This window comes from Ichthyophthirius multifiliis (genome assembly GCF_000220395.1).
Source record: "Ichthyophthirius multifiliis unplaced genomic scaffold scaff_1120509251321, whole genome shotgun sequence".
NCBI lineage: Eukaryota > Ciliophora > Oligohymenophorea > Hymenostomatida > Ichthyophthirius > Ichthyophthirius multifiliis.
Window position 1 is genome coordinate 228,158 of NW_004085988.1, and position 27,988 is coordinate 256,145.

The window sequence follows — 27,988 nt, forward strand, 5'->3', positions numbered from 1 at the left end:
TAAAGTATAATATTTTTCATTGTTAATCTTAATCTTAAGGATTTTGCAATTATTCTCCTATATCTGAAATAATTTTATATTTATTTTCCCAATCAGCAGGAAAAACTACATCTTTCTCATCAACATCTTTAATAAATTTATCACTTTTCCATTCCCCACATTTAATAATCTTGCCATCTTTATTTCTAAAAATACCGATTCCATTCCATTTATCGTTTTCCCAGTAACCTAAAATATATAATAAATATACAATTATTTATAAAACTATATTAAATAAATATTTAAACCTATATATTATTTCCCAGATTTCTTATAAAAATAATTTCCAAATCCATTGAACTTTCCTTATTCAAATTACCCACTATATACATCTCCATGTTCATTATTTTCACTTGCAAAGTAGAATTAGCCATCTCCTTACTAATTATTATTATCCCAAATTCCCACATATTTATTTCCATTTGAATATAAATAAGTGCCAAATCCATGTCTTTTATTTGCTTTAATATCACCTTTATAAATTCCTCCTGACGGATATTTATATTCTCCTTCTCCCTCTTAAATTCCATTTTTCCATTATCCATCATAAAAGAATTATGGATTTTTTAAATTATATATATATTTTCCTTTTGTTTATAAATCGTTTTCCCAAAAACCTTCAAATTTAGCTCCATCTGAATAAAGCATATTTCCTTTTCCTTCTTTTCTATCTCTTTATAATTAACCTTAATATTTTCCATCAGGATAGAATCTTTCTCCCTTTCCTGTTATAGCATAATTTTCCATTTCTCCATCATAAAAGATATGATGATTATCAAAAATATTAAATACTTTGCAAATTTTAGGTTGATCATTTTCCCAAAGACCTTCATATTAAGGCATAGATTCTTTGTTATAAAGTGTTCCTTTACCATCTTTAAAGAAATTTCCTTTTAAACTGCCAGTATAATAAGATCCATCATGATAACTAATAACTCCGATTAATAAACATCCATTTTCCCAATCTCCCTTGTATCTAACGCCATCATCATTAATTAACTCTCCTTTACCATGGAATTAATGATTTTTGAAATTTCCTTCATATACTCTTCCATTAGGGAAGCTTAGCTTACCGAATCCATCATAAAGTCCTTTTTAAAAGCTTCCTTCATATACAACTTATTTTCTTATTTCTTTCCCATTTCCACTTGGTAAATCATTTTAAAATTCGCCTTCAAATTCATAATCTTTATCTTTTAATTTTCCTTTTCCTACTTTGCCATAATTTTCGTCTAATTTTCCTTCATAAATAGCACCACTAGCTAATTTGTAAGAACCATCTTCATTTTAAATTGGTATTTTTAAAATATTTTTCAATTGAGCTTGTATATGTTTTTCGAATTAATCAATTTTTACATTATTTATTAACCCTTATTCATCTAAATAATCCTTATAATTTTCCACAAACTATACATATTAGTAAATATCTATCCTTTAATCATTACTTACATCTAATAACTTAATAATTTAAAGTAACTTTTATTCTTAAATTCCTGTAAACTAAGCATATTATTAACAGAAATATACATTAGAAACTTCAAATTCATTTGAAAATAATTAAACCCACAACTAAAATCCTTACTTATCCCAAAAAGTGCAAAACAAATAATTAGGAAGAGTGCAGAAATTGGTTCCATGAATTTAATTTAAATCTTGCCTTAATTTTTTTGTTTCATTATATTTCTATATGAACTCTTAATTATCAACTAATACTTATAAAATATTGAAGTTCAATTGGTTTTATCCACTCTAGGTTATATTTTTCAAATAAGCATATAATTCATTAATTGTATTCTAGTGTTGGAAAAAAGATTAATCTAAATTAAATCTTAAATGGAAAGATCTAAACATTTACATATCTCCATACAAGCCTATTAAATCACTTTTTATTTGTTTTAATTCCTCAGGGATTAGAAAATAAGGATTAAATAAGTTTATTATGTATTCGATTTCGTTAATTGAATTAGTTAATGATTTTCCATTTTTATATATTATATTTTTTAAGTTAGAAGCATGGTCTAAAGCATATTTTAAAGATTTTAATTCTTTTTTAAATGCGATTTCTATTATTCAAATATATTTATTTTTTATTTTTATTTTTATTTTTACTATTTATTTCTTATTTGTTTTCTTATTCTTCTCTTTTTTCATCTGAAATTATATATTCTACTTGAGCTGCTGTTACATTAGCTTTTTATTTTTAAAAAAATGATAATTATTTTTTACAGTTTTTCTTTTATTTAAATATTTACCTGGAGTTTATTTTTTTATTTCTTCTGTTTAAGCATCTGTTTCTTAATATAAATTAGTAACTCGAGCATTATGATTATCAAATTGATTTTAAATATTTTAATCTGAACAACAGGATCCCATTTTAGCTTTCTATATATATTTATTTTAAATTATAATTTTTTTTTTAATTTTTTAAGCACTTAATTAATAAAAAAAAAAAAAGTTATAATATATATTATTTTTAATTTCTTATTTTTTTAAATTCGATTTTTATTTTTATATAAATCTAAACACAAATTCCATTTTGCCAAATTTATTTTAATTTTAATATATAAAAAAATAGCATTATATACAAGAGTATATATAATTTATATTTTTTAATAAATTATATTAGTACTACAAAAAAAATACACAAAAAACAAAAAACAAATTAATAATTAATTATATTTTAAAAAAATTAATTAAGAAATTAATAAAAAAATAAATAAAAATTAAATAAAATAAATTAAATGATAAATATATAAATTAAAACTATTTTTCAAAAAATAAACATATATATTAACATTTCTTAGTAAAATTAATGAATACATTATTTATAAAAATAATTAAATAAAAATAATTAACTTAGAAGTTAAAATAAAATACATCTTTTTAAAATAAAGATAATACCTAAAATAATTAATTTAACTATTCATAAATATCAAAATATGGATTATTTTCTGCTGTCATAATTAGTTGGGTTTATATCTTCTATTTATGGAAAACTACAGATTAAAGAGCTTCAGCTAAAGCTCAAATATTTTTATAATAAAATGAATAATTTAATGAATTTAAAAGTGCAGAATTAGTAAAACCAGAAGAGCATAGATAAGAATACGTTTACACATTTTTATATTTTTACTTTTATAAATTATTTTTTTAAGTGATATTTATGTAATTATTTTTTTAATAATAGATTGACAAATAAAAAAGAAAATATAAATAATTAGTCGAGTAAAAAAAAAAGCAAATGAAAATAATTAAAAAGAATGAGATACTTAATAAAAATTTCAATTAAAATTTATAAAAATATTTCACTTTAATATTTTGCGAAAAATAATACCTTATCTTTTTTATAAAAATATTTGTTTTAATTTATTTATTAAACAAAAATTAATAAAAATATTTAAATTTTTTAGAAAAAATTAGGTAATTATTAGTAATAAGAAAATTTTATAAAATAAGATTTAATTGTTTATGATTAAACCTAATTTTAATAAATCTTTTAATTAATTCATACAAAATTAAAAAATTAAATCAATATTTAAAATATAATTAATAAATGCACCATTTATTTATATCGCATCACTTCATAAGTCTTTGAACAAATAAAAATTATTAGTATAATCAATTTTTTTTTAATTTTTATAATTTATATTTATAAAATTCCTTATTTTTTGCTTATTAAGAATTAAAAAAAATATGAAGAAATTTGAACATAATACAAAAATTATTATATAAAGTTAACTATTTTTTTATATTATATTTAAATGCTTTTTATAATTAAGATTGTATAAAATATTATAAAAAAAAGAATTATTAATAATTTATAATAATTATAATAAATTCATAACATAATTTTTAAATAGTATATGATTTAATATAATATAAGATTAATTATAAAAAAAAAATATTATTATAAATAAAAATAAAAATATAAATATATATATTATTATATAATTATTTTTAACGCAAATATTTATTTATTTATCAAATTATTATTAAAAATAACTTTTTATTTATATTAACTTACTTATGTTAATATATCAGTTACTTTACTTATATATTTTTATCTATAACAATGATAAAATATATATATAAAAAATTATACAATAACATTTAACATTACATTTAAAAATAAATAGTAATAAAATTATATATAAAATATATATATAATATCTTTAATTATTTAATATAAATCATATATATAATTATTTAATTGGATTATTAATAATTTTTATTAGTTAGCTTATATAAAATAAATAAGGATTATTTAAAATAATTATAACAATTAATGTATAATAAAAATAAAATTATATTATTAAATTACATTATATGATGACTTTTCTATACTATTTATTGTCTTATATCAAAATTATATTTTTATCTATATTTTTTTTTTAATATTTAAAATTACTAATTTTTAAATTTCATAATTAATTTTTCAAAAAAATAAAGAAAATATTAAGATATAACAATTATAAATTAAAATATTAAATTTTAAAAAAAATTAAAAAATACTGCAAATGGCTTTCTAAATTTTTATTAGATATGAAAAACATATAGTACTAGAAGTTAAAAATTTTTCAACTGTTTAAAATATAAAATAAGAAATTGAAAAAATAACTAAAATTCCATAAAAATTATAGAAACTTTACTTTGCTGGTAAATTACTTTAAAACTAAACTAATATAGAAGATTGTATGATATAAAAATTTTCGACATTAACTTTAATGTGTTGATAATAAAAAATAGCAATTATAGTATTATTCAATATAGAATTGAAATTTATATTATAAAATTAAATTAATTTATAAAATAACATATTTTAATAAATATATATTAAAAGACTTTATACTTTTTAACAAAAAATAATATTCAAATGATATATGACATTAACTAATAAAAATATTAAACTATATTGTACTTTTTTTAATAGCCAATATCTTTAAATTTTAACTTATAAACTTTTAAAAAATAAAACAATTTAAATATTTTTTTATATTTACATCTATTTTTTATTAATTAATTCTATTTATTTGTATAAAATTAGTTAATATATTTAATGTTTTAAAAATATTATATATTATAAAAACAAATTTTATATATATTTTATATAAATTTATAATATATGTTATTTCTAATCATAGTTATAATTTATTAAAGTAAAAAATTTATTTAATAATATTTTTATATATTAAAAAAAAAAAAAAAAATTAGATAAATTTTTCAAAATGCTTTTTAATATTATATAGAAAAAAGTTATAAATAACATACAATATATTAATTTATTATTATAATATTATAATATTATAATATATATAATAATATTTTTTTTTTTTTGCTTATTTATTATTTATAATTAATAAAATATATTAAATTCATAATATTAAAGGCTATATATAATTCAAAGTTTTCATTAAAATATAAAAAATAATTGATGAATAAATTAAAATTATTAAAAATATAAAATAAATATTAAAATTAGAATGGTAATGATATAGAAAAAGATAATATAAGCAATACAACAAGTCTAATATTTTAAGAAAATTAAAAAAATGTAAAAACCTATCAAAATAAATTACTTTCAAAAATACAATGGAATAAAATAATATAAGATAAATAGTTAAATGTTATAGAAGAAGATATAATATTCTATAACTTATTAAAAGGAATACCATATGATATGTAAAAAATAATATATATTTAAAATTAAGACTGTAAAATAAATATATATAGAAGAAAAGATTTATGGTTAGTATTAGCAAATGTAGAAGAATTAAAAACGAAATTTTCTCATTTATTCTCCTATAAAGATAACTGTGAAAAAGAAAGTATAAGCGATTCACAAATAAAAAATGACTTAAATCGCACTTTTGGAGATTTTTCATATTTTTAATAATATGATTAAATTTAAAATGTACTTTAATAAAGTTAATATATATAACTTTTTAGAATTATATATTATTAAAAAAAAGAGAAACGAAGGTCAATAGAGACTATTTAAAATATTAAGAGCATATGCATAATTTGATAAAGAAATAGGATATACATAAGGAATGAACTATATAGTTGCAAGTTTATTAATATGCATGAATACCGAAAATGAAAAAGAATTAGAAGATGTATTTTTTATAGATAATTAATATGAAGAAAATGTATTTTGGATTTTTGTGCATATTATGTATGAAAAAAATTGGAGAAACCTTTTTTTAGATTAAACTCCAGGAATATTTTAAATGATAAATAACTTAGAAGAAAAGATGAAAATTTAAACTCCTAAAATACTTTAGAAAATTTTTAGTTTAGGTCTTGATTGCTTAACTTGTTTTCCTTAATATTTTTTCACAATTCTTTTATATAATGCCCCTAAATATTTCCAAAAAAGAATTATTGATTTATTTTTATATAAAGGAGAATATATCCTAATTGATGTTATTGTCAATTTAATTCAAATTTGTGAAAAAGAAATTATGTAAATCAAATCTATTGAGGTACAATCATATATATTTTATAAATTAATTATTTGTTTTTTTAAAAAAGGAAATAATGTGTTATTTTAGAAAAGGTATATTAGAAAAATTTAATGACATTTTTAAAAAAGAAAAAAAAGTAAAAGATAAATTAGTTCATTTTTTCTAATTTTATTGAAATTTAAAAATTATAAACTATTCTTTAATAAAAATTATATTTATATTTTAATCAAATAAATTAAAACATATATATATATATATAAATATATATATTAAATAAAATGAATATTTAATAATTTATAAAAATATATATGTTTGAAAATTGTTATTTTATATAAAATTAATTGATATTTAATAATTTATTTATAATAATATATTTATTTAAAAAATTTATTAAAATAAAAACAATAATTAATTAATTATAACATAAAATATTTAATAAATTTTATATTAAATTTATTCAAATTTAAAAGTTTAAAATATCGTTACAAAAGTATTTTGTTGTTTAGTTTACATCATAATAAACAGCTAAATTTAATTTTGTGTCTAACAATATTTTAACAAATTCCTTTTAATAATAATATAAAAAAAAAGCTTAAAATATTTTTAATTAAATAAATATAAACTTTTAACGATTTAAAAGGAATATCCCCTTTTAATTTTAAATTATATAAATTAAAGCTTTATTTATTTTATTTATCTAAAAACTTTTACAAATCTTAACTATTATTAGTATTTTCTTATTTTTTAATATACTAATTTTTACAAAATAAATAAGAATATGAATTTAAGTCATATTAATTTATTTTTCCATTATAAAATTCTTTCATACTAGAATTAAAACTATTTAGAAATGAAAAACTGCTTTTAATTTACATATTTTTACTATTATTTTAATATTTTTCATTTTCAAGGTTTTCATTTATCAAAGCGGACCATAAAAGTTGAATCTTTTTGAAAAAATAAAAATAAAATAAAAAATATTAAAATTTAACATAATTTACATATTTTTTTTAAATTATTAAAATATCTGACAATTCATCAATTTCAAAATTTCCAAATTAAATATTTTATAAAATATTTATTTCATTTGTATTTTTTTTTTCAGATTACAAAATTGAGTTTTGTTTATCATTAATTTTTATGTTTTCTTATTATTTTTATTTATTAATTTTAACAAAATCTATTCCTTTTAAAGAAATAAAAATAAAATATAATTTTTTTTTTTTATTTGATTTTAATATAAATAAATACCTTTTTTTTATAAATATTATTCCATATTTTTTAATTTTTTAGCCCAAACAATAGCCCTTATATGTTTTTTAGAATCTTTTAAAGAATATGAATGGGTAAATAAAATAGTCAGTGAGTTAGCAATATAATAAAAATAATATTCTTAATTACTAAGAAAGGTTTAAAAACAATTTTTCATAACTAAAAAAATTTCTTAATTTTTCAGAATTATTTAATCTTTTTTTATATTAAAATCTTATTGTAAAACACAAAATTTCTCATATTTATACATTTAAAAACAATTTTTTATTTTTTCTTTTATGATTTAAATGCTTTAAGTTTAATCAAATTATAAATTATGGCCCTCAAATATATCGTTTTATTCATACAAATTATAAAACCAATTAAAATTTACAGGAGAAATCAAAGAAATTTCATCAATCAATTAAAAATTGTTATTTTCATTTAAAATCTATTCCTTTTAATCTTTTTTTTGATGATTTTATGCAGCCTTTTTTGAAAACTCTTAAGCGACAAAATTATTTTAAAATATATCATGATATTAATTTTAAAAAAATGTATTAAACTACTTTAAATTATTAGAAGATTCACTATTTAACTTTAATCTTAATCTTATTATTATTCTTAATTTATAATTATTTTATCTTAGTTTATTGTATTTTGTTCTATATCAAAAATTGTCGAATTTTATTATAACTATGCGTAATTATTATCTTGAAATGCTTAGGATACACCTCTTTGTTTTTATTTTTTCTTTGATTTAAAATTTATAAAATATATATATATATATATATATATATATATATATATATATATATATATATATATATATTTAAATACTCTTATTTCAGTCGCTGTTAAACGCTTTTTGCTTATATCCATTTTTTTTTTTTAGAAAATTGATAGATATTATAATTTTATTAATAAAATAATAAACTATTAATACAATAAATAAATAATAATTGAGATATTAATATTTTATATTAGACTTTTAGTACTAATAATTATATTTAAATTATAAAAAATAAATTGATAAAAAAATATTTTATACAACGAAAAATAAAAATTTAAAATACAAATTATAAATTATAAATTTTTAAATTAATAATTATTTAAATATAAAGATATTAAATTAATTACTTAACTATAGACTTACTAATTAATAATATAAAATAGTTATACCCTATCCCTATTGATATACATTAGTAAAAAAAAATTATAAAAATATATAGTATAATATAAAAATATTAATAGTATATTTTTATTAAACAATGATTTTAACATTTAAAAAAAATAAAGTTTTTTTTTTATTACAATAATAAAATAAAAAGTTTTTTTTTTAAAAAAAAAAAAAATTAGAAATCATTAAAAATTATTAAAGTTTTATAAAGCATTAGATTTCTATAAAAGTTCAATAAATTCAATGTTTTTAAGAATTTCATTAGTTTCTCTATCCATTTCTTAATCTTCTGAATTTTCTTAAGAAGACTTTTAAGAGGAAAATTTACTTTAATTATCTTAAAAGAGTAACAAATGCTAGATATAATCTTATTTAATATTTAACTGAATTTTAAGAGATTCAACATCTTTTTTGAGCTAAATATTTTAATCAAGTATATTCTTGATTTTTTAACTAAAAATAGAAATCCCCTCCCCGTTTTTAGATTTTGATTTTTAAATATTTTTTCCTTTAGATAATTTTAAATGGTTCTTTTATTTATTTTATTTTAATGATGAAAATTTTCTTTAAAGATTCGAAATTTCTTATTAAATTTTTTAATTTTTAATTTCTAATAAGTTATATTCCATTTTAATTTTCTGATATTAATTTTAATAATAAGTAGTTAATTTTGTTTAAAGATTTTCTTAAAAATTCTCTTTATTTTATTATTAAAAAAAGGAATTTAATAAAACATTTTCATCTTTTAATTTTTCTAATTTATTTTCTAAATTTTATATCAAAATATTTTACTCATTTTTTTTTTTTTCAAATATCTCTTAATTTTCTTCTATTTCCAATTCTAATCTATTAATAATGTTTTTCTTTTCTATTAGTATACTTGAATTAGGATCATATTTTTAGCATAAAATATTCTTATATTCGATTTCTTTTTTTAACTATTCTATTTGTATTTAATACTCTTCTTATTTTTTTAAAAAAAACATTTCCTTTTATTATAAATCTTCCTTTAAATTTTATAATTCTTCCTTTTATTTTTTTAACTCATTTTCTTATTCTAAGAATATATTTGTTTATATTTAAATTTAAAATACATTAAGATGAGCTTTTTCTTTTATTCTTTCAAGTTCGTTTTAATATTGTTTGTTATATTATTTTTATGTCATAATTATTTTTTCATTTTCAGTTTTTTACTCCTCGAAAATTCTTTTAATTTCTTCACATTCTTTTGTTTTTTCATCTAATCTTTCTTATAATAGCTTATTTTGGGTCAATAATCGAATAGTATTATCACTTTCAGTTTAAAAATTATTTATTTATATGTAGTTTTCCTTAATTTTCTTAAAAAAGATTTCTTTTAAATTAAAAATCTATTTTTTTTCTTCTTCTTTTTGTTTATGTAATTCATCTTCGAGTATTTAAATTTTTTGTAATAGTAAATTAGAAAACTAAAATTCTTTTATAATATTTTTTTTAGAATCTTCATCCATTTTATCAATTTAAAATTAGATTTTTTCCTTTAAATTAATATTATTAATATCTTCTTTTAACTAATTTATTTATATTTTTTAATCTTAAATAATTTTTATTTACTCAATTATTTATTATTCAAAATTTTGAATTAACTTTTCCTTTTCTTTTTATTAACATATTTTTTCTTTTTCTATTTCTTAAAATATCATTAATTCATTATTTAAAATATTGTTTTATTTTTCTATATTTTCTAAATTTAATTATTATTAATGAATTTTTATTATGCATTTTTGTTAGATTTATTCTTGCTATTTGCATATTTTTTCTTATTCCAATTAAATTTATCTTATTTAATTATAGTAATTTTCTAATTAACAATTTGTTATCAAAAATAAAGTATTTTCTGCATTTACTGGTCTTAATGTACCTTCTTTTATAAATTTTTCTAATATAAGATTCGCTTAAAAATCATTTAAATAATTTTTTTCTTAAATTTTTGAACATATTTCATTTAAATCATTAATTAATTATTATTATATTTCTTACTACATTATTATTTTTTATTTATTTTTTATATTTATTATTATTTTTTTAATATATAATATAAAATAATATTTACTATATGTATTTTTATTTTTTTGTTATAAAATCTTTATTATTTAATTTTATGTCTAATTAATTGATTTGTATTATTAATGAAAAAATAAATAAAAATAGAATGAGTAAATTATGGAAATATATTTTTTAAAAATATTATCAATATAATTAATATTATATATATTTGTTTTTATATAATTTTAAAATAAAATGAACTTAAATAAAAAATTTAAAAAGAAAAATATAAAAATAAATTAATTAATATGACATTTATTTTAAAAAAAAATATAAATATATATAAAAAAGCAAATTTTTTCTTAAATATATAATTTATTATTTTCCTTAATTTATATTTATTTGTAAAAATAAATATTCAAGCAATTAAAGCAAACCAACTTAAGAAAAGATAAAATAATAAAACAGGATAAACAGCCAATAATTTTTTCTCTTCACTAACTAATACAGCCATAAAGGGAATAGAAGCTTTAGTTGACCAAGCAAGTCCGACAGCACAAAAAAACATTTTTATCAAAAATAGCAAGAAATTGGTTGTAGGTAAAAATATTACTATAAATGAAGATATATTTATTGGAAAAACACAATATCCTAAAACACATACAGATTAGAAGAAAGAACTAATATTTTTTAATTAATTATTTTTTTAATTTAAAAAAATAAAATAAAAAAAAATACATTTTTCCTCCTAAAAGTTTTGCATTTAAAGTTACTATTCCAGCACCAATCCATATAACTACAAAAATTATAGCAAATACAGTTTCTGCTTATTCAGATGAGGCAAGACTTAAAGTTCTTTTTATATTATTTAATTTAAAATTAATATAATATATTTTTTTCTTAAATAATAATAAAAAAAACATTGCTAAGGTTATGCATAATAATAATGGTCCCCATAAATCCCCTTTTATATTTTAAAAAAATATATATATAAAAAAACATAATATATATATATATATATATATGTATATATTTATTTTTTAAAAATTTAAATTTACAATCTTTCAACTCTTGTCCTTTATCTTAACGCATTTTAGGAAGCAAAACATATTTTAATTTATGTGCTATCATTCTTAAATCTCTCATCTTTATATTATTTAAATTTATATTTTTTTTTTTTATTTCATTTTTTTTTTTGTGATTTATACTATTGTTTCTGAAATAGATTCATTTAAGGTGTTTTTTGCTGCTTATTATTTATTAAATTAAGAACTTGAAATTCCTTAAGGTTATTCATTATCCAAAAGTTGAATATTTCCTTACAAATCAGCTTAATTATTACTATTATTTTGATTTTCTAAATCCATTTTAATGAATTATTTTGTATATTTATTTTTATATTTTATTATCTTATGACTATAGTATAATTATTTTTTATATACCTTGTATTTTAATTTTTTTTTTTCAATTATATTTAAAAATATTTTTTTTATAAAATATATAGTTGCATATATCATAATTATTATTATTTTATTAAATTTTTAATTGTATAATTAATAAAAAAAATAATTTAAATTTTCGAAAAAAGAATTAATTAATATTTATTTTTTATATAGATTTTACTTAACATATTTAACAATGTTAAATGGATATAAAAAATAAAATAAAATAATATATTAAATAAAAATTAAGATAAAAATAAATTTAATTATGATAATAAAATAAATTCTTAATAATTAAAAAAGCAATTATATATTAAATAAAAGATATATTTATAAATAAATTTAAAATTATATTTCTTATTAAAATAATAAAATAATTTATAAAAAAACACATCTTATCGAAAAAAAAAAATGACAGATAATAATCCATTTATTAAAATAATCGTAGTAGGTGAATAAAATGTTGGAAAAACATGTATATTAGCCCGTTATTCACGCGGTTAGTTTGATAATTCCTGCCCTCCAACATTAGGAATGGATTTCTCATCAAAACTTTTAGAATATAATGGAAATACAATTCGTTTACAATTATGGGATATTGCAGGTTAAGAACGCTATACATCAGTATCTAAATTATATGTAAGAGGTGCATATGGAGCATTAGTAGTAGCAGATATAACAAACGAAAACTCTTTATATGAAACATTAAAATGGAAAAAAATAATAGAAGAATCATGTGATTATTTAAATAATAAACCAATTCCTATGTTTTTGGTATAAAATAAATTAGATGAAGTTAAAGGTTTAGGCATTTTATAAGAATATTAAAAAGAGTCTTTTCTTAAAACCTGGAGTAAAGAAAATGGATTTTCTGGGTGTTTATAAGTTAGTGCTAAAGATAATACAAATATTCCTGATATTTTTCAAATGTTGATTGAATTAATTATTAAAGAAGGTTATTTAAAAAAAGATGAATAAAATTAAGGTAACTTTTCAAATAATTCAAATATTTAGGTCAATAATTAATAAAATGTTAGGCTTGGTAATAGTAGTAATAATTAAATTTCTAAAGCAAATAAAAATAAAGAAGGATGTTGTTGATTTATTTTTTAGTTATACAAATAATTCTTATAAATATATATTAGTTTATAATAAATTATAAAATATAAATTAATATTTTTTATTCATTTTATCTTTTATATTGGGGATATATAATAAATTAATTAAAATTTTGGTTTACTTTAAAATTATATTAAAAAATATATATTAACTATAATATTTATTGAAGGCATTAAATTTTACTTTTAATTATTAATTTGATGAAAATATGGTATTTTATTAATAATACAAAAATATTATTTTTAAAATATATTATTAACTTCTAAAAATAATCTTTAAATTTAATAAAAAGCAACAATCTTTTGAAATAGATAAAATAAATAATTCTTTGTATGTCTAATATTTTTTTATTTCAAAGTATAAAATTATTCAATACTAGTTTGATATTTTTATTTTATTTAATCTATCTCGAGGAAAATAAATTTTAAAAAATTTTATTTAATATATTATAGATTAATTTTTAAAAAATAAAAGCATAATTAAATGACAAATACGAATTAAATTTTTAAAGACTCTAGATTTCTTAGTATATATTAAAATTAATATATATTATCTGACCAGTCTAACGATTCTATAATGATGTAAATTCTAATCTATTTTTTATTTACTATTCTTAATACAATAATCATATTAGAGATTTAAAAACAGGATAAATAACAAAATAAGTTTAATGTACACAAGACTAAAATTGCATAAAGGTATAAAAAACTAAATAAATAGTTATATTTTTTAATAGAAAATAGGATTTAAAGCATTATACGGAGTTTGTGAATTAAAAAAATCTAAATATTTGATTTTGGCGACAGAATCAACTATATTAGGTTCTATTTATAATAAAAACATATAAAAGATTAGTAAGATGGAATTTTTTGGAATAAATCCTAGAAAAGAGTAGTAAAATAAATGTATATTTATATAACATAAAAAAGAATTCATAAAGAAGATTAATATTATATATAAATGATGTAATCGTTATTTAAAACTAAAACGTTTTACTTTTCAGACGAATATGATTTGACTCAAAGTTTTTAGAGATTCGTTAAGAATTAAATAGATAAAAATAAATATAACCTAAATTATTGCTATAATGAATGTTTTTTACATGATTTTATTAAAATAGGAGCTGATGAATGGATAACACCATTTATTTCTGGTTATTTAAAAATAGAATATTGCTAAATTAATGTATTATATAAATAAAAAATTAAATTTTATTTTTTTATTTAATAAATATATTTTATATTTATTTAAAAAAAAATAAGGAATCATAAATTGAATTTATTTTAATAAGTCGAAGAGATAAAAGACGTGCTGGAATGCGATTTATTTCAAGAGGTACTGATTTGGATGGAAATCCTTCTAATATGGCTGAAACTGAATAAATAACTGTGATTTCTTAAGTAAAAATAAAATATTTATACACATGATTATTTTTGCCAATAAAAAGGGAGATTAATATACTATTTATAGTTTTGTTTAAACTAGAGGTTCTATGCCATTTTACTGGAGTTAAAAGACCTAATTAACTTACACACCTAAATCAAAAATAATAGGAGATGAAAACTCTAACAAAGAATTTTGTAGAAAACATTTTAATGATTAATAAAAGTATTATAATAAATAAGTATTAGTTAATCTCATTGATAAAAAAGGAAAAGTTTAATTACCTTTAGGCATATATTTTTAAAATTTAGTAAACAAATTAAACGATAAAAATTTGAAGTACATATGGTTTGATTTCCATCATAAATGCAGAAAAATGAAATATGAAAATTTAATAGAATTAATTAATGAAATTAAGCCAGATCTCGATGAAATGGGATATTATGAATTTTAATATACAAAAGATAAGGTATTTCATGTTATTATATTATTTATTTTTTATTTAAAATATAAAAAATAAGATAAATAACCCTACTATAAAGAAACTTTAATCAGGGGTTGTTAGAACTAATTGTATGGATTGCTTAGATAGAACTAATGTTGTACAATCCGTTATTGGAAGAACAATTTTACATTAAATATTATATAATGCTTAAATAAATTAAAAATAATCTGTAAAAATAGAAATATATGATTTTTATTAAAATTATTATATTATTATTTTCTTTTTAAAAAAAACATTTAATTAAAAAGACTGCTGCTTTTGAAAAATTCAGTGAAAAACTTGAATAAAAATTCAGAAATACTTGGACTGAAAACGCTGATATAATGAGTATTTTATACACAGGTACAGGTGCTTTGAAAACTGACTTTACAAGGTATAAAAACTATTATATAAATATTAATCTTTTTTAAAAAAATAGACTAGGAAAAAGAACTATAAATGGAGCTATTTAAGATGGTAAAAATTCTATTATGAGATATATTTATGGAAATTTCTTTGATGGACATAAATAAGTAAAATTTTTTTTAGATTTATTTAATTTTAATTTTTATTTTATTTTTTAGGATTGCATAGATCTTTTATTAGGAAAGCTTCATCCTAAAGAAAAAAATTTTGGTCCTAAATTAAATCCGTTAATCTATATTATTCTAATTCTTATTTTCGGACCTTTAATTGTTAAACCTTATGTGAATATGCTGTTTTTTAGAGATAACTAAAGTTAGTTTATAAATTATGCTACTTATTTTTATTTAGTAGCCGCATTTTTATGGTTGATTAAAAAACTTCCTTAGATTTTCGTATAATAATCTATTTTAGATTAATGAAAAAATAGACTTTTAAATAGAAAAAATAGATTAATATTTTTATACTTATTTATTATTGTTTTGTTTCTTTTTTTAATCAAAATTTTTAAATTAAAATAAATTATATAAAATTAAAATTTAAAATTCATAAAAATAAAATAAAATTAATAATGTTAAAAACAATATTCTTATCAAAATCTTTATCATAAATAAATTCAGAATATGAAGTACAAAATATGAATTAAAAACCTGAATTTATAAACATAAATCCAATTTTAATAAATTATGATAATATTTCTGTCTACAGTTCAAATGGTTCAGATAAATAAAAATATTAAAAGCCACTAGTAGAGCCATAAATAATAGATTAATGTAAACAAAAAAACTAAAAAAAAAAAAAAAACTAAATTTTCAGTAAATAAAAAATAATAGGCTATTGCTGTTTCAGCATAATAAGCTTAAGGAGATGATGATTTCGAATTTTTAGATTCAGATGAAGAAGAAGAGTTAAAATAATAATTTAAAAAACAGAATAATTAAATAAATAAAAATTGGCATAATAATTATATTTAACTTAAAAAAGATCATAATCATCAGATTTTAGAATATAATTAATTTAGAAATATTAAAAGAAAAACAATTTAATAAATCATCCTTTCAGATATTTAATATTTTCTTCTAAAATAGACGAAAAATCATTAAAAAGGCATATAAATATGGTTTACAAAGGTGTAGTTTACTGCCATAATTTTATAAAAAAACCTTCACTAAAGTATATATAAAGTAAAATGTTTAACTTAAAAGTAAAAAAAGTAAAAAAAGAAATTTAAAAAATAAAAAAATTAAAAAAATTAAAAAAAAAGAGATGCAAAAAAATATAAACTATTTTTAGATTTAGATGAGACATTAATATATTCAAGTTAATTTATCAATAATCCAGAAAACATATTATCCGTCTAAAATAATAATGGGGAAAATTTATAAGTACAATTATTTTATTTTTTTAAATATTTTGTACGAATAAACAAAATTAATGTTTTTTTTATAATTGAAAAAAGATTGGATTTAATATAAGGCCATATTGTTTAGAATTTATAGAAAAAATAGTCAAAATATTGGGATATATATATATATACTGCTAAGTTAAAAAAATTATGCAGATGCTATAGCAAATTATCTGGATCCCTAGAAAAAATATATTAATGAAATATTGAATAGAAGTCACTGTTTATGTACAAAAAATGGACTTTATATAAAAGATTTAAGGATTATTTAAAATATTGATTTAAAATATACTATATTAATTGATAATTTAGTTAGTAGTTTTTGTTTTTAGTTATAAAACGGAATACCTATTTTAGAATGGAAAGATAATAAATATGATACAGAATTAAAAAGTTTGTATATTTATTTAATTAAAGCTAGTTAATCTAGTGATGTTAGAAATTTTAATTACTAAAATTTAAAATTACATGAAATTATAAATATAAATAAAGAATATTTATAATGAATAAAAACACACTTAAAATATTATGTAATACTTTAATGTTTATAATAATTAATTGTAAATAATATTAAAAATTATTTATATATTAATGAAATAGATTTTCTTATATATTATATTATAAAGTATAAATTATATATTATTTTATAATTAATTATTTAATCTTAATTACATATGTATTAATTATAATTTTTATTATAATTAAAAAATATAAATCTATTTATTTTATATATTAAAAAATAATTTAATTAATAGTATTTTTATAATAAAGTAATAAATTTTATCTAATCATATATTAAAATAATTTTTACAAAATACGTTCTATTAAATTATTTTATATATTAATTTACATTATTACATTATTTTAATTTTATTTAACATAATTTATTTAAATATAATTTTATTTTTATTCTATTTACTTATTTTAATCTTTATATTTTAACTATTATATACTAAATATATTTTTTTACATAAACTTTTAATTTTTAATTTTTTATCTTGCTTTTAATATTTGATATTTTATAAAAATATTCACATTTGATTTTTAATAAGATAAAACTATTTTTAATAATTTATATATCAAAAAATAACTATATAAAAATAAACTTATACAATCTGATGTTTGTGTTTAAAAAAATTATAAATATTCTTTAACTTTTTTATAGCAACTTAATATATTTTAATTTTCCTTTAATTTTATATAAATAAAAAAAATTATATTCTTTAAATTAAATATTTAATAAATTTAGTTATAAATATTTAATTATATTATTTATTTTAATTTAATTAATAATTTCGACGATTACAAAATTAAATCATAATATTTCCACATTATTCATAGTTTTGTTTATTTTTAATTTAATTTTATTTTGATGAAAAAATGCTTTTTTAAAAATAAATATATTATTTAATAATTTAATAAATGAATTAAAATTAAGTAATAATAATAATTTAAATATTTAAAGTTATAATTATTTATTTTTATAAATAAATAAAAATTATTTATAATATTTTATTTATGAAATAAATTAATTTTTTTGCTTTGATATAATAGAAAATGAAATTTCTTCGAATTTAAATATTAATTTAAAAATAATATAAATTATTATATTTAATTAAAGTTTTCTATTTGTTACTTTATTTTAAAATTTTGTTTTATTTTTCCGTTAATTTTTTTTAAAAAAAGCTTATTCAAAAAAAAATTTTATTATATATGTTTTCTCATATTTTTTATTGTTTATTTTTTTCTTTAAAATATATTTATTATTACATCAATTATTATTTTTAAAAACTTAATAAAAATAATATATAAATTATCGAAAATATTTAAATTTTCCGATAAAAATATTTTATTATTATTATTATATTTTAATCTTTTTTATAATTTCAAAATTTGTAAAATTTTTAAAAATATACTAAAAAATTATTTTTTAAAAAATATATATGTAAAATGCTCTTTAATTAATATTTTTATTTAAAATAAATAATCTATTTATTAAAAACTAGAATTATCATTAATATTTGCATTAAATATAATTTTTTTATATAATTATTTTGTAAATTATCAATCAAAAAATAAATATATAAATAATTATAGTTTCTATATAATTTAAATTAGAAAAGTAAAATATATATACTTATTCCTATTTAATGAATCCTCCTGTTTTACTACGACGGTCATCATCTAAAACATAATAAAAAAGTTTAAGTGGATCTAAAATTGAATAAAAAAGAACTAGCGACATAAAAATAAATTAAAGAAGGGCCAGCGGATCTAAATCTTTATAAAAAACTATAATAATGAATGCCAACAAATAAATAGCCTTTAATAAATAAAACTCAATTCCTACAATAAATAATATAAATAATATCCCAAATTTTTTTGAATTAATTCCTTAAATCCATTTGGAATAAAAAGAGAAATAAATTGCAGAAAAAGCTTATCTTTTCGGAATTTAAGGAAATTAAGAATTATTAAATATTGAGTACCTTTAAACTTCTATTAATTTCTTTTTATAATTTTATTAATGTAAAAATTATAATATTATATCTTTAAACCGAAAATTAATAAATTATGCATTTTTTACTATATAAATTATTTTAAAATACTTTTTTTAAATTTTAGGTGATAATATGCCTTCTATAAATGATATAAAAAACAAAATTAAATAAGATAATATAAAAGACATAACCTAATATTAGCTTCTTAAAATCATTAGTTATATAAAAAAAATTCTAGTTAATTTACCATAAAAGAAGTTGAATAATTAAATACTAAATTGTAAATATATAATTTATAATTATTTTATTTTAAATTTAGATATATTTAATTAATAAAAAAAATAGTGTATTTGATAACTTGAATATTGATTAAATTAAATTTTTTGAAAGTGAATGGATAAAAGTAGATATAAAGAAGATAGGATATATTGAGAAATAATAAGCTAACATTATTGTACAAAATATTATGAAGAAATATGTCAAAAAATATTAAAAATATTATAAATATATAAAAATATTTTTTTACTTAAAATTATTAAATAAAGTATTCAAAAGCTTTTCATATATAAAAATTAAGACTAGAAATATCTAATATAGAAAATGAATATATTTCATTTTAATAATTTACTAATCTTGTTACTTATTTTATTTTTAAATATTAAATTAAAATGAAATAAAAATTTGCTTGCAAGTGTATTATTTTTTGATAAATTTTTGCTTTTATAGGCTTATAAATTCAACTAAATTTTTTAATAATTTGAAGTAAAAATTATATATTAAATTAATTAAAATATAATATTTTATTTAAATTAAGATTTTTTAAAATATATATTATATTTTTTTTTGGTAAAAAATAATTTAAATTATATATTTGTTAATTTTTTTCTTTTTATCAGATATTTTTTATTCTTTTAACCATTGTTATTAAATATTAATAATTATTTTTTCTTTTAAGTTAAAGTTTTTTAAATAAATGAATTTTCTAAAGTAAATAAAAAATAAATTTTAAAATATAATATATTCATTATAATTATATTAATTTTTTTAATTAAAAGATTTCCTTAGTTTATATTATGTTTTTTAATCAAAAAAAAAAGCAAATAAAGTATATATTTATATTTTTTCAAAGAAAATAAATTATATTTATTCATTTTTTAATATTCATTTTTTCTAATTAACTTATCATAATTTCTTTTTCTTAATCTAACTAAATATTTTTATTTCTAATTTATTCCATTTCTGTAAAATTAACTTCTTAATCTTTTAAACTGGCTATTTTGTTTTCTAATTCTTCAATTTTATTTTTATAATACATATCCTACTCTTTCTTTTTTTTATCAAATATTTATTATTAACTTAATTTTTGATTTTCATATTATTTTTTACATTCTGATTCTACTTTTTTAACTAATTCTAATTTTTGCTTATTTTAAAAAATTATAAATATAATAATTTTCTATTCTTTAAAATACTTGCTTAAGGTAATATAATTAATCTTCTAATTTTTCTTTTTAAGAAATTTATTAATGTATAGATTTTCTAGAATTTTAAACATTTTAAATAACAGTACTTGAATTAAGATTTATAATTTTATTGAGAATTTCGTTTAGATTCTATTATTCTGAATTTGAAATAATAATTTAATTTTATAATTCTTGAAACTAAGGAATTTATTTTTGTAAGTTTTAAAACTCAATAAAATTGCTAAATTTTCCTATTTCTTCTTATTATTGAAAAATAGATTATTTTTAAACTAAAATATCTTCATAAATTTGATTAATCTGTTATTTTAATTAAGCAATTTAGATATCTAAAAATCCTACTTTTTCTTAATTTAAAAGTATTTATTTGATTGCTTCATCTTGAATTTTTAATTATTAGTTTTTTTCAGCTTTTATTTCTTTAAGGTGATTAATAAATTATTTATTTTCTTAAATTAAGTTTTGTAAATTTTCACATTTTATCATATCTCCTACACTTATATATGTTTTTAAAGAATAAGGAGTATCATAATCATTTATAGTATAATCTTTATTTATCAAATAAAATTTTTTCATTTTAATAATGCTTTCTTATAACTCCTCAATTTCTTAAATAAGATTGCATTTTTTTACTATAGACAATTTTATTTTTCTTAAAGTACTTCCATTTTTAATACTTTATCATCTTTTAATTTGTTCAAAAATGCTTCACTTTTATTAAAATATTAATCTTTGCTTATATTTTTATATTTATATAAAATATCATTTTATGGTTTGTTTTCTAAACTCTTAATAAAAATAAATGAAATTAAAATATATTTATTTTTACTTTTAATTGACTATTTAAAATATCATCTTCTATTTAATTTTCTTAAATAGTTTAAAGTTTTCTTAAATTTTCCATATTTTCTTAATAATCTTAAAGTTATTCTAAAATGTTTTCATTAACTTCATTTTAATTTTCTTTAGAATTTAAATTTTAATTTTCTTCATTATTTAGAATATCATTTTATTGATCTAACTAAACTTCGATATTTGAATCATTCTATTAATCCAAAGTATTTTCTTATTTAAAAGTTTCTTTTTTTAAAGCTCACAAAATTAATTAATAATACTAATTTTTTATTAATTTTTAATTTATTCGTTCTCAAGCATTTCTTTTTATTTTAAATCAATAACATTTTAACAATGTTAAATAAACATAACTTTCTCATATATTTTTTATGCTTATAAAGTCTTGCTATTTTATTCCTAATTTTCTTCTATTTATTAACTAATATTTTAAATTTACTAAAAGCATTCTATATTATCTTTAAGTTATTCTTATATATTTTATTATTCTTATTTACCAATAGTTTATCTAATGATTTTCTTTTTAACATTTTCTAAATTATAATACTCTTCATTTTCTTATATCAAATTCAATTTTTAAATTACTTCTAATATTCCAATTCTTTCAGAAGGATTTTTCTTTAACATTAATAAAAGTAGATTTTCCAACTCAGATGGAAATATTTTTTCTTTATTTTAAATTTTAGCAAATACATCATTGTTTTTAATATTTTTTTCAATCTCGGATAATTCAATTTCTTCTAAAATCGTATAGTTTTAATTAATACCAAATGCCAGTTTTCCTTCTGAAAAAATAAAAAAAATAATCATCCCGAAACTCCAAATATCCATTTTTTCATCGTGTCCCGTTTTATTGATAATTTCGGGAGGCATAAATGGATAAAAATTATTATTTTAGATTATTCTTGTCATTCTTTTTCTATTATTGAGAGGAAAATAATTACTCCAACAAAAATTTGTTAATTTAATATTAAAATTTTCATCAATAAGGATATTTTCAGGCTTTAAATTCCTATAAATAATATTATTTTAGTGTAAATATTCTAAAGCTGACCCTATTTATTTAACAATATGAAGTTTATGAGATATTTATGGAAGAAAAATGTTTAAAGAAGTTCCCTAAACATATTCTTATAATAAATATATAAATGAATTATCCTCAAAATGAGTAAACTGTTTTAAGATATTTGGATGATTTTATTTATATATAATATCAATTTCTTTTTAAATTAAATTAGTGAGTTTATTTTTTTTAATTTCATCTTTTTTAATTTATTTTAAAGCATAAAGACATCCTGAAACGATATCTTGAACTAAATTTATTTAAGAAAATTACGTTGTGGCTATTATTTTTATTGTTTTTATGTCCTTTTATTCTATTTTTAATTCATTTTGAGATATTGTTAATATATTTGTTTCAAATTGATATGGTATTATTTATGATAATTATTTTACATCAGATTTATTCTAAGAATTTATTATTAATGAGGATTTTGTACTTGTTGATGATGTTAGTAGGTTTTTTGAAGATTTTTATATTAATGGCTTCTTTTATTACATTAATTCTTATTTTTTTACTACTGATGGTTAAGTTTTTGGATCAGGTTTCTTTAAAGGAAGTGTCTTTTGTAATTATGTTTATTAAGAAGAATTTTAAGAATTATTTGGAATTTTTTTCATTTTTTATTTAAGAATTATGTATTTTTATTTAATTAAAATATAAATAAATTAATAAAATAACCTATTATATATATAAAATTTTAAAATTTTAAATTAAAATTTTTATAATTAATGAAATACTATTATATATATTTAATTATCTATTATATATTTATATAAAAAAAAAATTCTAACACTAAATTCATAATAAAAAAAAAATATTTAAAGTTAATTAATATTAATAAAATATTATTATTAAAGAACTTTATACTTTTTTATATTTACACAAATTTTTAATATTTATATTATTTTCATATAACTAACTACTTTTATTTTTGATAATTTTCTTTTAATCCTGTAACAATATCATCAATATTTTTGAATTAATTAATCTAAAGCTTAGTTATATATTTAAAATTACCAAGTGAATTTTCATATTTTTTATATTTATTCATAAATTTTGATTCCATATTTCTTAAATCATAAACAAATCTGTTATTAATATGATTTTTAATTTCTATAAATTAATTTTTTTTCTTTTCATTTATAAAATAATCTCTCATTTCTTTTTCTTAATCTAAAAAAAATAAATAAAATATTAAAAAGAATATATTACTTTATATTTTTTATTAATAACTAATAATAAAATGCTTTATTTCTTAAAAATGATCTTTGGATGCCAAAATATATTTTTCTTAAAGAATAAAAAAAACTTCAATTAAACATTCAAAGAACCTTTATTTTGGTGCAAAAAAAATTAAAAAATTAATAACTTTAAAACAAATTCTTGCCATTTTTCTAATATAAAATTCAACATTAATTTCTTTGAAACCTAAAATACTAAAATCCAAAAACTCAATAGCCTTTTGCAAATGCTTTTAATTTTTATTTATTAAATTTAATACAAAAACAGGATTTTTATACATTCCCAAATCTTATATTGTTTTTATTATGAACTCTAATAATAACTCAATGTTAAAGCTTTCGTTTATTTAATAACTTCGAATTTCTTTATTTAATGTCTAATAAAGAAAGTCTTCATATTGTTTAAATTGATATTTTTTTTGATAATTTAATTACTTTATGAATTTTATGCCTTATTGTTTTACTTAATTAAGGTTATTATTTTTTAACTCTTAACGAATTTAAGATTGTAAGAAAAATAAATTTTATTATTATAATTATTAGAGTTTTTATTATTGCACTTATTATTCCAGAATTTCTTTTGCTTCTTATCTTCTTTATAAAAATGTATTTGATTCATCATAAACTTTAGATTTTTATAAAGAATTTTTATTATTTTGGCTACTTTAATAATAAGTAATTATTGTTGATTATTCATTAAATGATTTTTAGTTTTTTTATTTTATTAAAGGATTTTCTTGAAAAGTATATTATTCATGTGCTTTTTATACATTTTATGAGAGAGAATTCCTATATAACTCTTTAGATTTACTTTTTAAAATATTCAAATTGTTAATTTTTAACTTTTAATGTTATAATAATTATTATATGTAGTTATTGATTAATTATTTAATATTTTTTTAATTAATGTTTTTATTCATTCATTTATTTTTAAGAGATTTTATGTATAAATTATTGATTTAGTTTATTTTTTATAATTGATTTATTTTACCTTTTTTGATATTTTTTGTTTTTTTGTGGATAATTTTTTTTTATTATATAATATTTATTTGCTTTTTTTACTTGGAAAAAAAAAATTAAAAGTCTTTAATTTTTTTAAAAATTTGTTGTAATTAATAATTGAGATATATAAACTGATTTTTTAAAATTAGTTATTTTTTTTTTTTAATTCTAAAATAAAATCAAATAAATCATACAAATATTGATATAAAAAATATTTATTAATTCAAAAATTTATAATATATTATATATAATCGTTTAGCTTATTATTTTATATATCATTTGTTCTTTTTTTTAATATAAAAAAAGTCCTTCATTTCTGGATTTTAAAGTTATTAGTTGCTAGTTTTAGTACCATGTATTAAATTACTACTATTTTTTGGTTTATTTTTTTATTATTTTTCTTATTTTATTTTTTTATCTATAAAACTTGGATTATAATTTATTGAAATATGCGAACTATTATGAGAATTTTTAGAATTATTTAATATTAAATCAATTAAAGATTCTATCTTTATTAAAAAAAAAAAAAAAAAAAAATATTTATATTAAAAAAAAAAAAAAACATCAGAGTTAATTAATATTTCTATTAAAAATTTTTACTTATTCAAGACCAACAATATTTGAGTTAAGAAAAATTGGATGTTCTTGAATTAATTTTTATGTTATTTCGTTTGAATTTTACAATTAAATTAAATCATTTAATAAAATTGAATACATTCTTTTATTTTAAGAACCTTCCTTTATTTTATATACAATTGATAGTGTAGGAGGATTATATTTAACCCCTATCTTTATTGGAATTATATTATCATTTATTTCCATTAATTACATTAAAATAATTTTAATTAAATTCTATTTTTGTATAATTTTTATTTTATTTTTAAATTTAAATTATTAATAGTAGAAATTTGGCCATATAATTTGTTAATTGCTTTTATATTAAATTGTTAAAATAACTTTTTTGATAAAATTAAAAGAAATTTAGAATAGTATATTAAAATTATTGATATAATTAATATTTTAATATAGTTAATATTATATATATATTTGCAAAAATAATCTTTTGTAAGTAAGATTATTTATATAAATATAAATTATATTTGATTATTAAAAAATTATAAGTATGATAATATAAAATAAAAATAATAATAAACACTATGGATATACCTTTTACTAAATATAAATTTAATAAATATTATTAATAATTATATATTTTTATTTATTTATTTATTTTATAAAGTAAATGATGGAAATATTTATTAGTTTGATATACTATATTTATTGTGCAAACAATAAATTTAAAAAATAAATTATTTATACTTTGAATTTTTATAAACAAAATTAAATAAATAAATCAATTAATAATCAAAACACATAATTAAAATAATTCATAAATATATTAATCGATTAATGATAATATGGATCAGTTTACAAAGCTATTCATAAATAGCATCATTTTATTTCTAATTTTTAAAAGTGAACTTATACAAAAATAATATATTTATTAAATAAAAAAACTTGAAATATATTTATATTAGTAAATTAAAAAGATTATATATTAAAAATAAAAATAAATTAATCTTATAAATTATATATTGTTAATATGGTAAATTAAATAATTATTTACTTATTAATTATAATAATCATATTGTTAATAATTTACTATTTATATTTTACAATATTATTTATGGTGTTTATAAATCGTTATATTTGTTGTAAATAATTCATTATAGATTTAAAATTAAATAATATTTTAATAAATTAGAAAATAGCATATTTTTGCTTTTCAAAAATATTAAATGGGTAGAAAATTTCTAAAAAGCAGTGAAATGCACTTCTTTATATGAATTATTTTAATTATGGACTTTATATAATAAATTTTATACATGATAATTTTTTTTTAAAATATTTATTTTTTTCTGTATTTTTTTTAAATATCTATTAAAAATAAAAAAGCTAGAAGATATAATACATTTTTAATTTTTTTTTTTAACTTCAGAAAATATAAAAAATAATAATGCTTAAAAGTAAATATTATAACGTGTATTTAATTTCTTTAGCTAACTTTATTTAATAAAATACTATTTAAATTATTTTTTTAATGATAATGATTTATAATATGATTAGTAAAATATTAAGCAAGAAAATATTTAATTTTGAACATCGACTAAAAAAAAATTATTAATGAAAATAAAAAAAAACTGAAATGAAAAATGAGAGAGTATAAAAAGCTATCAATTCAACTGAAGAAATTTAAGATTTAAAAGTTTATAAAAAAAAATTAAAAAGATCTCTAGTGTTTAATTTGGATGAAAAAAATATCTTAAGAAATTAATTAATAAAAAGAAATCAAGAATATAATATTTTAGAGGAAAATATAAGACTTAAAAAGAATATTATTTATAAAGGAGAAAATTATTATAAACAAATATAAGATAATGTTTCAGATTTAAAAAATATTTTCTTCACAAATAAATAAACTAAAAGCAACAGAGAAATATATTTAAGGCATTCCTGATTTTAATAATGAAATAAAAATTTTAAAGTAAGATATATAAGCAAAAACAAGCAAAGTAGCAAAAGCTCTGTAAGATTAATCAAAAAATCATTAAAAAAATAGCAAATATTTT

At 15.5% G+C, this 27,988-nt stretch overlaps 4 protein-coding genes across 4 annotated transcripts, besides 35 other annotated features; 2 read left to right on the top strand and 2 right to left on the bottom strand. All coding sequences in view use genetic code 6, as the record gives it.

The window, feature by feature from the left end:
- Window positions 1-16: 16 nt before the first annotated feature.
- On the bottom strand, window positions 17-2,412 carry IMG5_181500 (MORN repeat protein; the record flags this gene model as incomplete). The annotated part of the gene is made up of 4 exons (XM_004027517.1): window positions 17-228; window positions 288-1,490; window positions 2,149-2,229; window positions 2,292-2,412. 4 exons carry the CDS (start codon window positions 2,410-2,412, stop codon window positions 17-19), a joined length of 1,617 nt encoding a protein of 538 aa, XP_004027566.1.
- Window positions 2,119-2,164: a microsatellite.
- Window positions 2,413-2,720: 308 nt separating the features above from the next.
- Window positions 2,721-2,782: a microsatellite.
- Window positions 2,724-2,772: a microsatellite.
- Window positions 2,783-2,866: 84 nt separating the features above from the next.
- Window positions 2,867-2,894: a microsatellite.
- Window positions 2,895-3,844: 950 nt separating this feature from the next.
- Window positions 3,845-3,883: a microsatellite.
- A 43-nt stretch (window positions 3,884-3,926) lies between these two features.
- Window positions 3,927-3,987: a microsatellite.
- Window positions 3,930-3,975: a microsatellite.
- Window positions 3,988-4,114: 127 nt separating the features above from the next.
- Window positions 4,115-4,206: a microsatellite.
- Window positions 4,207-4,804: 598 nt separating this feature from the next.
- Window positions 4,805-4,850: a microsatellite.
- Window positions 4,851-5,322: 472 nt separating this feature from the next.
- Window positions 5,323-5,357: a microsatellite.
- Window positions 5,358-8,361: 3,004 nt separating this feature from the next.
- Window positions 8,362-8,405: a microsatellite.
- Window positions 8,370-8,411: a microsatellite.
- A 120-nt stretch (window positions 8,412-8,531) lies between these two features.
- Window positions 8,532-8,589: a microsatellite.
- An 86-nt stretch (window positions 8,590-8,675) lies between these two features.
- Window positions 8,676-8,713: a microsatellite.
- Window positions 8,679-8,720: a microsatellite.
- Window positions 8,721-8,768: 48 nt separating this feature from the next.
- Window positions 8,769-8,797: a microsatellite.
- A 25-nt stretch (window positions 8,798-8,822) lies between these two features.
- Window positions 8,823-8,880: a microsatellite.
- Window positions 8,881-8,974: 94 nt separating this feature from the next.
- Window positions 8,975-9,015: a microsatellite.
- Window positions 9,016-9,923: 908 nt separating this feature from the next.
- Window positions 9,924-9,973: a microsatellite.
- A 481-nt stretch (window positions 9,974-10,454) lies between these two features.
- Window positions 10,455-10,509: a microsatellite.
- Window positions 10,510-10,563: 54 nt separating this feature from the next.
- Window positions 10,564-10,616: a microsatellite.
- Window positions 10,617-10,960: 344 nt separating this feature from the next.
- Window positions 10,961-10,995: a microsatellite.
- Window positions 10,965-11,002: a microsatellite.
- A 378-nt stretch (window positions 11,003-11,380) lies between these two features.
- On the bottom strand, window positions 11,381-12,329 carry IMG5_181510 (hypothetical protein; the record flags this gene model as incomplete). Its single annotated transcript, XM_004027518.1, has 5 exons — window positions 11,381-11,642; window positions 11,701-11,817; window positions 11,884-11,926; window positions 12,021-12,108; window positions 12,171-12,329. The coding sequence occupies 5 exons, from the start codon at window positions 12,327-12,329 to the stop codon at window positions 11,381-11,383; spliced, it is 669 nt and encodes a 222-aa protein (XP_004027567.1).
- Window positions 11,966-11,995: a microsatellite.
- A 318-nt stretch (window positions 12,330-12,647) lies between the features above and the next one.
- Window positions 12,648-12,690: a microsatellite.
- Window positions 12,691-12,815: 125 nt separating this feature from the next.
- On the top strand, window positions 12,816-16,307 carry IMG5_181520 (hypothetical protein; the record flags this gene model as incomplete). The annotated part of the gene is made up of 8 exons (XM_004027519.1): window positions 12,816-13,389; window positions 14,267-14,417; window positions 14,453-14,708; window positions 14,786-14,923; window positions 14,971-15,375; window positions 15,428-15,580; window positions 15,660-15,784; window positions 15,830-16,307. 8 exons carry the CDS (start codon window positions 12,816-12,818, stop codon window positions 16,233-16,235), a joined length of 2,208 nt encoding a protein of 735 aa, XP_004027568.1. The 3' UTR covers window positions 16,236-16,307.
- Window positions 15,671-15,724: a microsatellite.
- A 15-nt stretch (window positions 16,308-16,322) lies between the features above and the next one.
- Window positions 16,323-16,381: a microsatellite.
- A 632-nt stretch (window positions 16,382-17,013) lies between these two features.
- Window positions 17,014-17,074: a microsatellite.
- Window positions 17,032-17,074: a microsatellite.
- Window positions 17,075-18,083: 1,009 nt separating this feature from the next.
- Window positions 18,084-18,124: a microsatellite.
- Window positions 18,125-20,201: 2,077 nt separating this feature from the next.
- Window positions 20,202-20,238: a microsatellite.
- A 266-nt stretch (window positions 20,239-20,504) lies between these two features.
- Window positions 20,505-20,558: a microsatellite.
- A 254-nt stretch (window positions 20,559-20,812) lies between these two features.
- Window positions 20,813-20,875: a microsatellite.
- A 2,707-nt stretch (window positions 20,876-23,582) lies between these two features.
- Window positions 23,583-23,630: a microsatellite.
- A 1,071-nt stretch (window positions 23,631-24,701) lies between these two features.
- IMG5_181530 (hypothetical protein) lies at window positions 24,702-25,142 on the top strand. The gene has a single exon (XM_004027520.1). The coding sequence runs from the start codon at window positions 24,795-24,797 to the stop codon at window positions 25,095-25,097; it is 303 nt and encodes a 100-aa protein (XP_004027569.1). The 5' UTR covers window positions 24,702-24,794; the 3' UTR covers window positions 25,098-25,142.
- Window positions 25,143-25,880: 738 nt separating this feature from the next.
- Window positions 25,881-25,932: a microsatellite.
- Window positions 25,933-27,988: the final 2,056 nt, after the last annotated feature.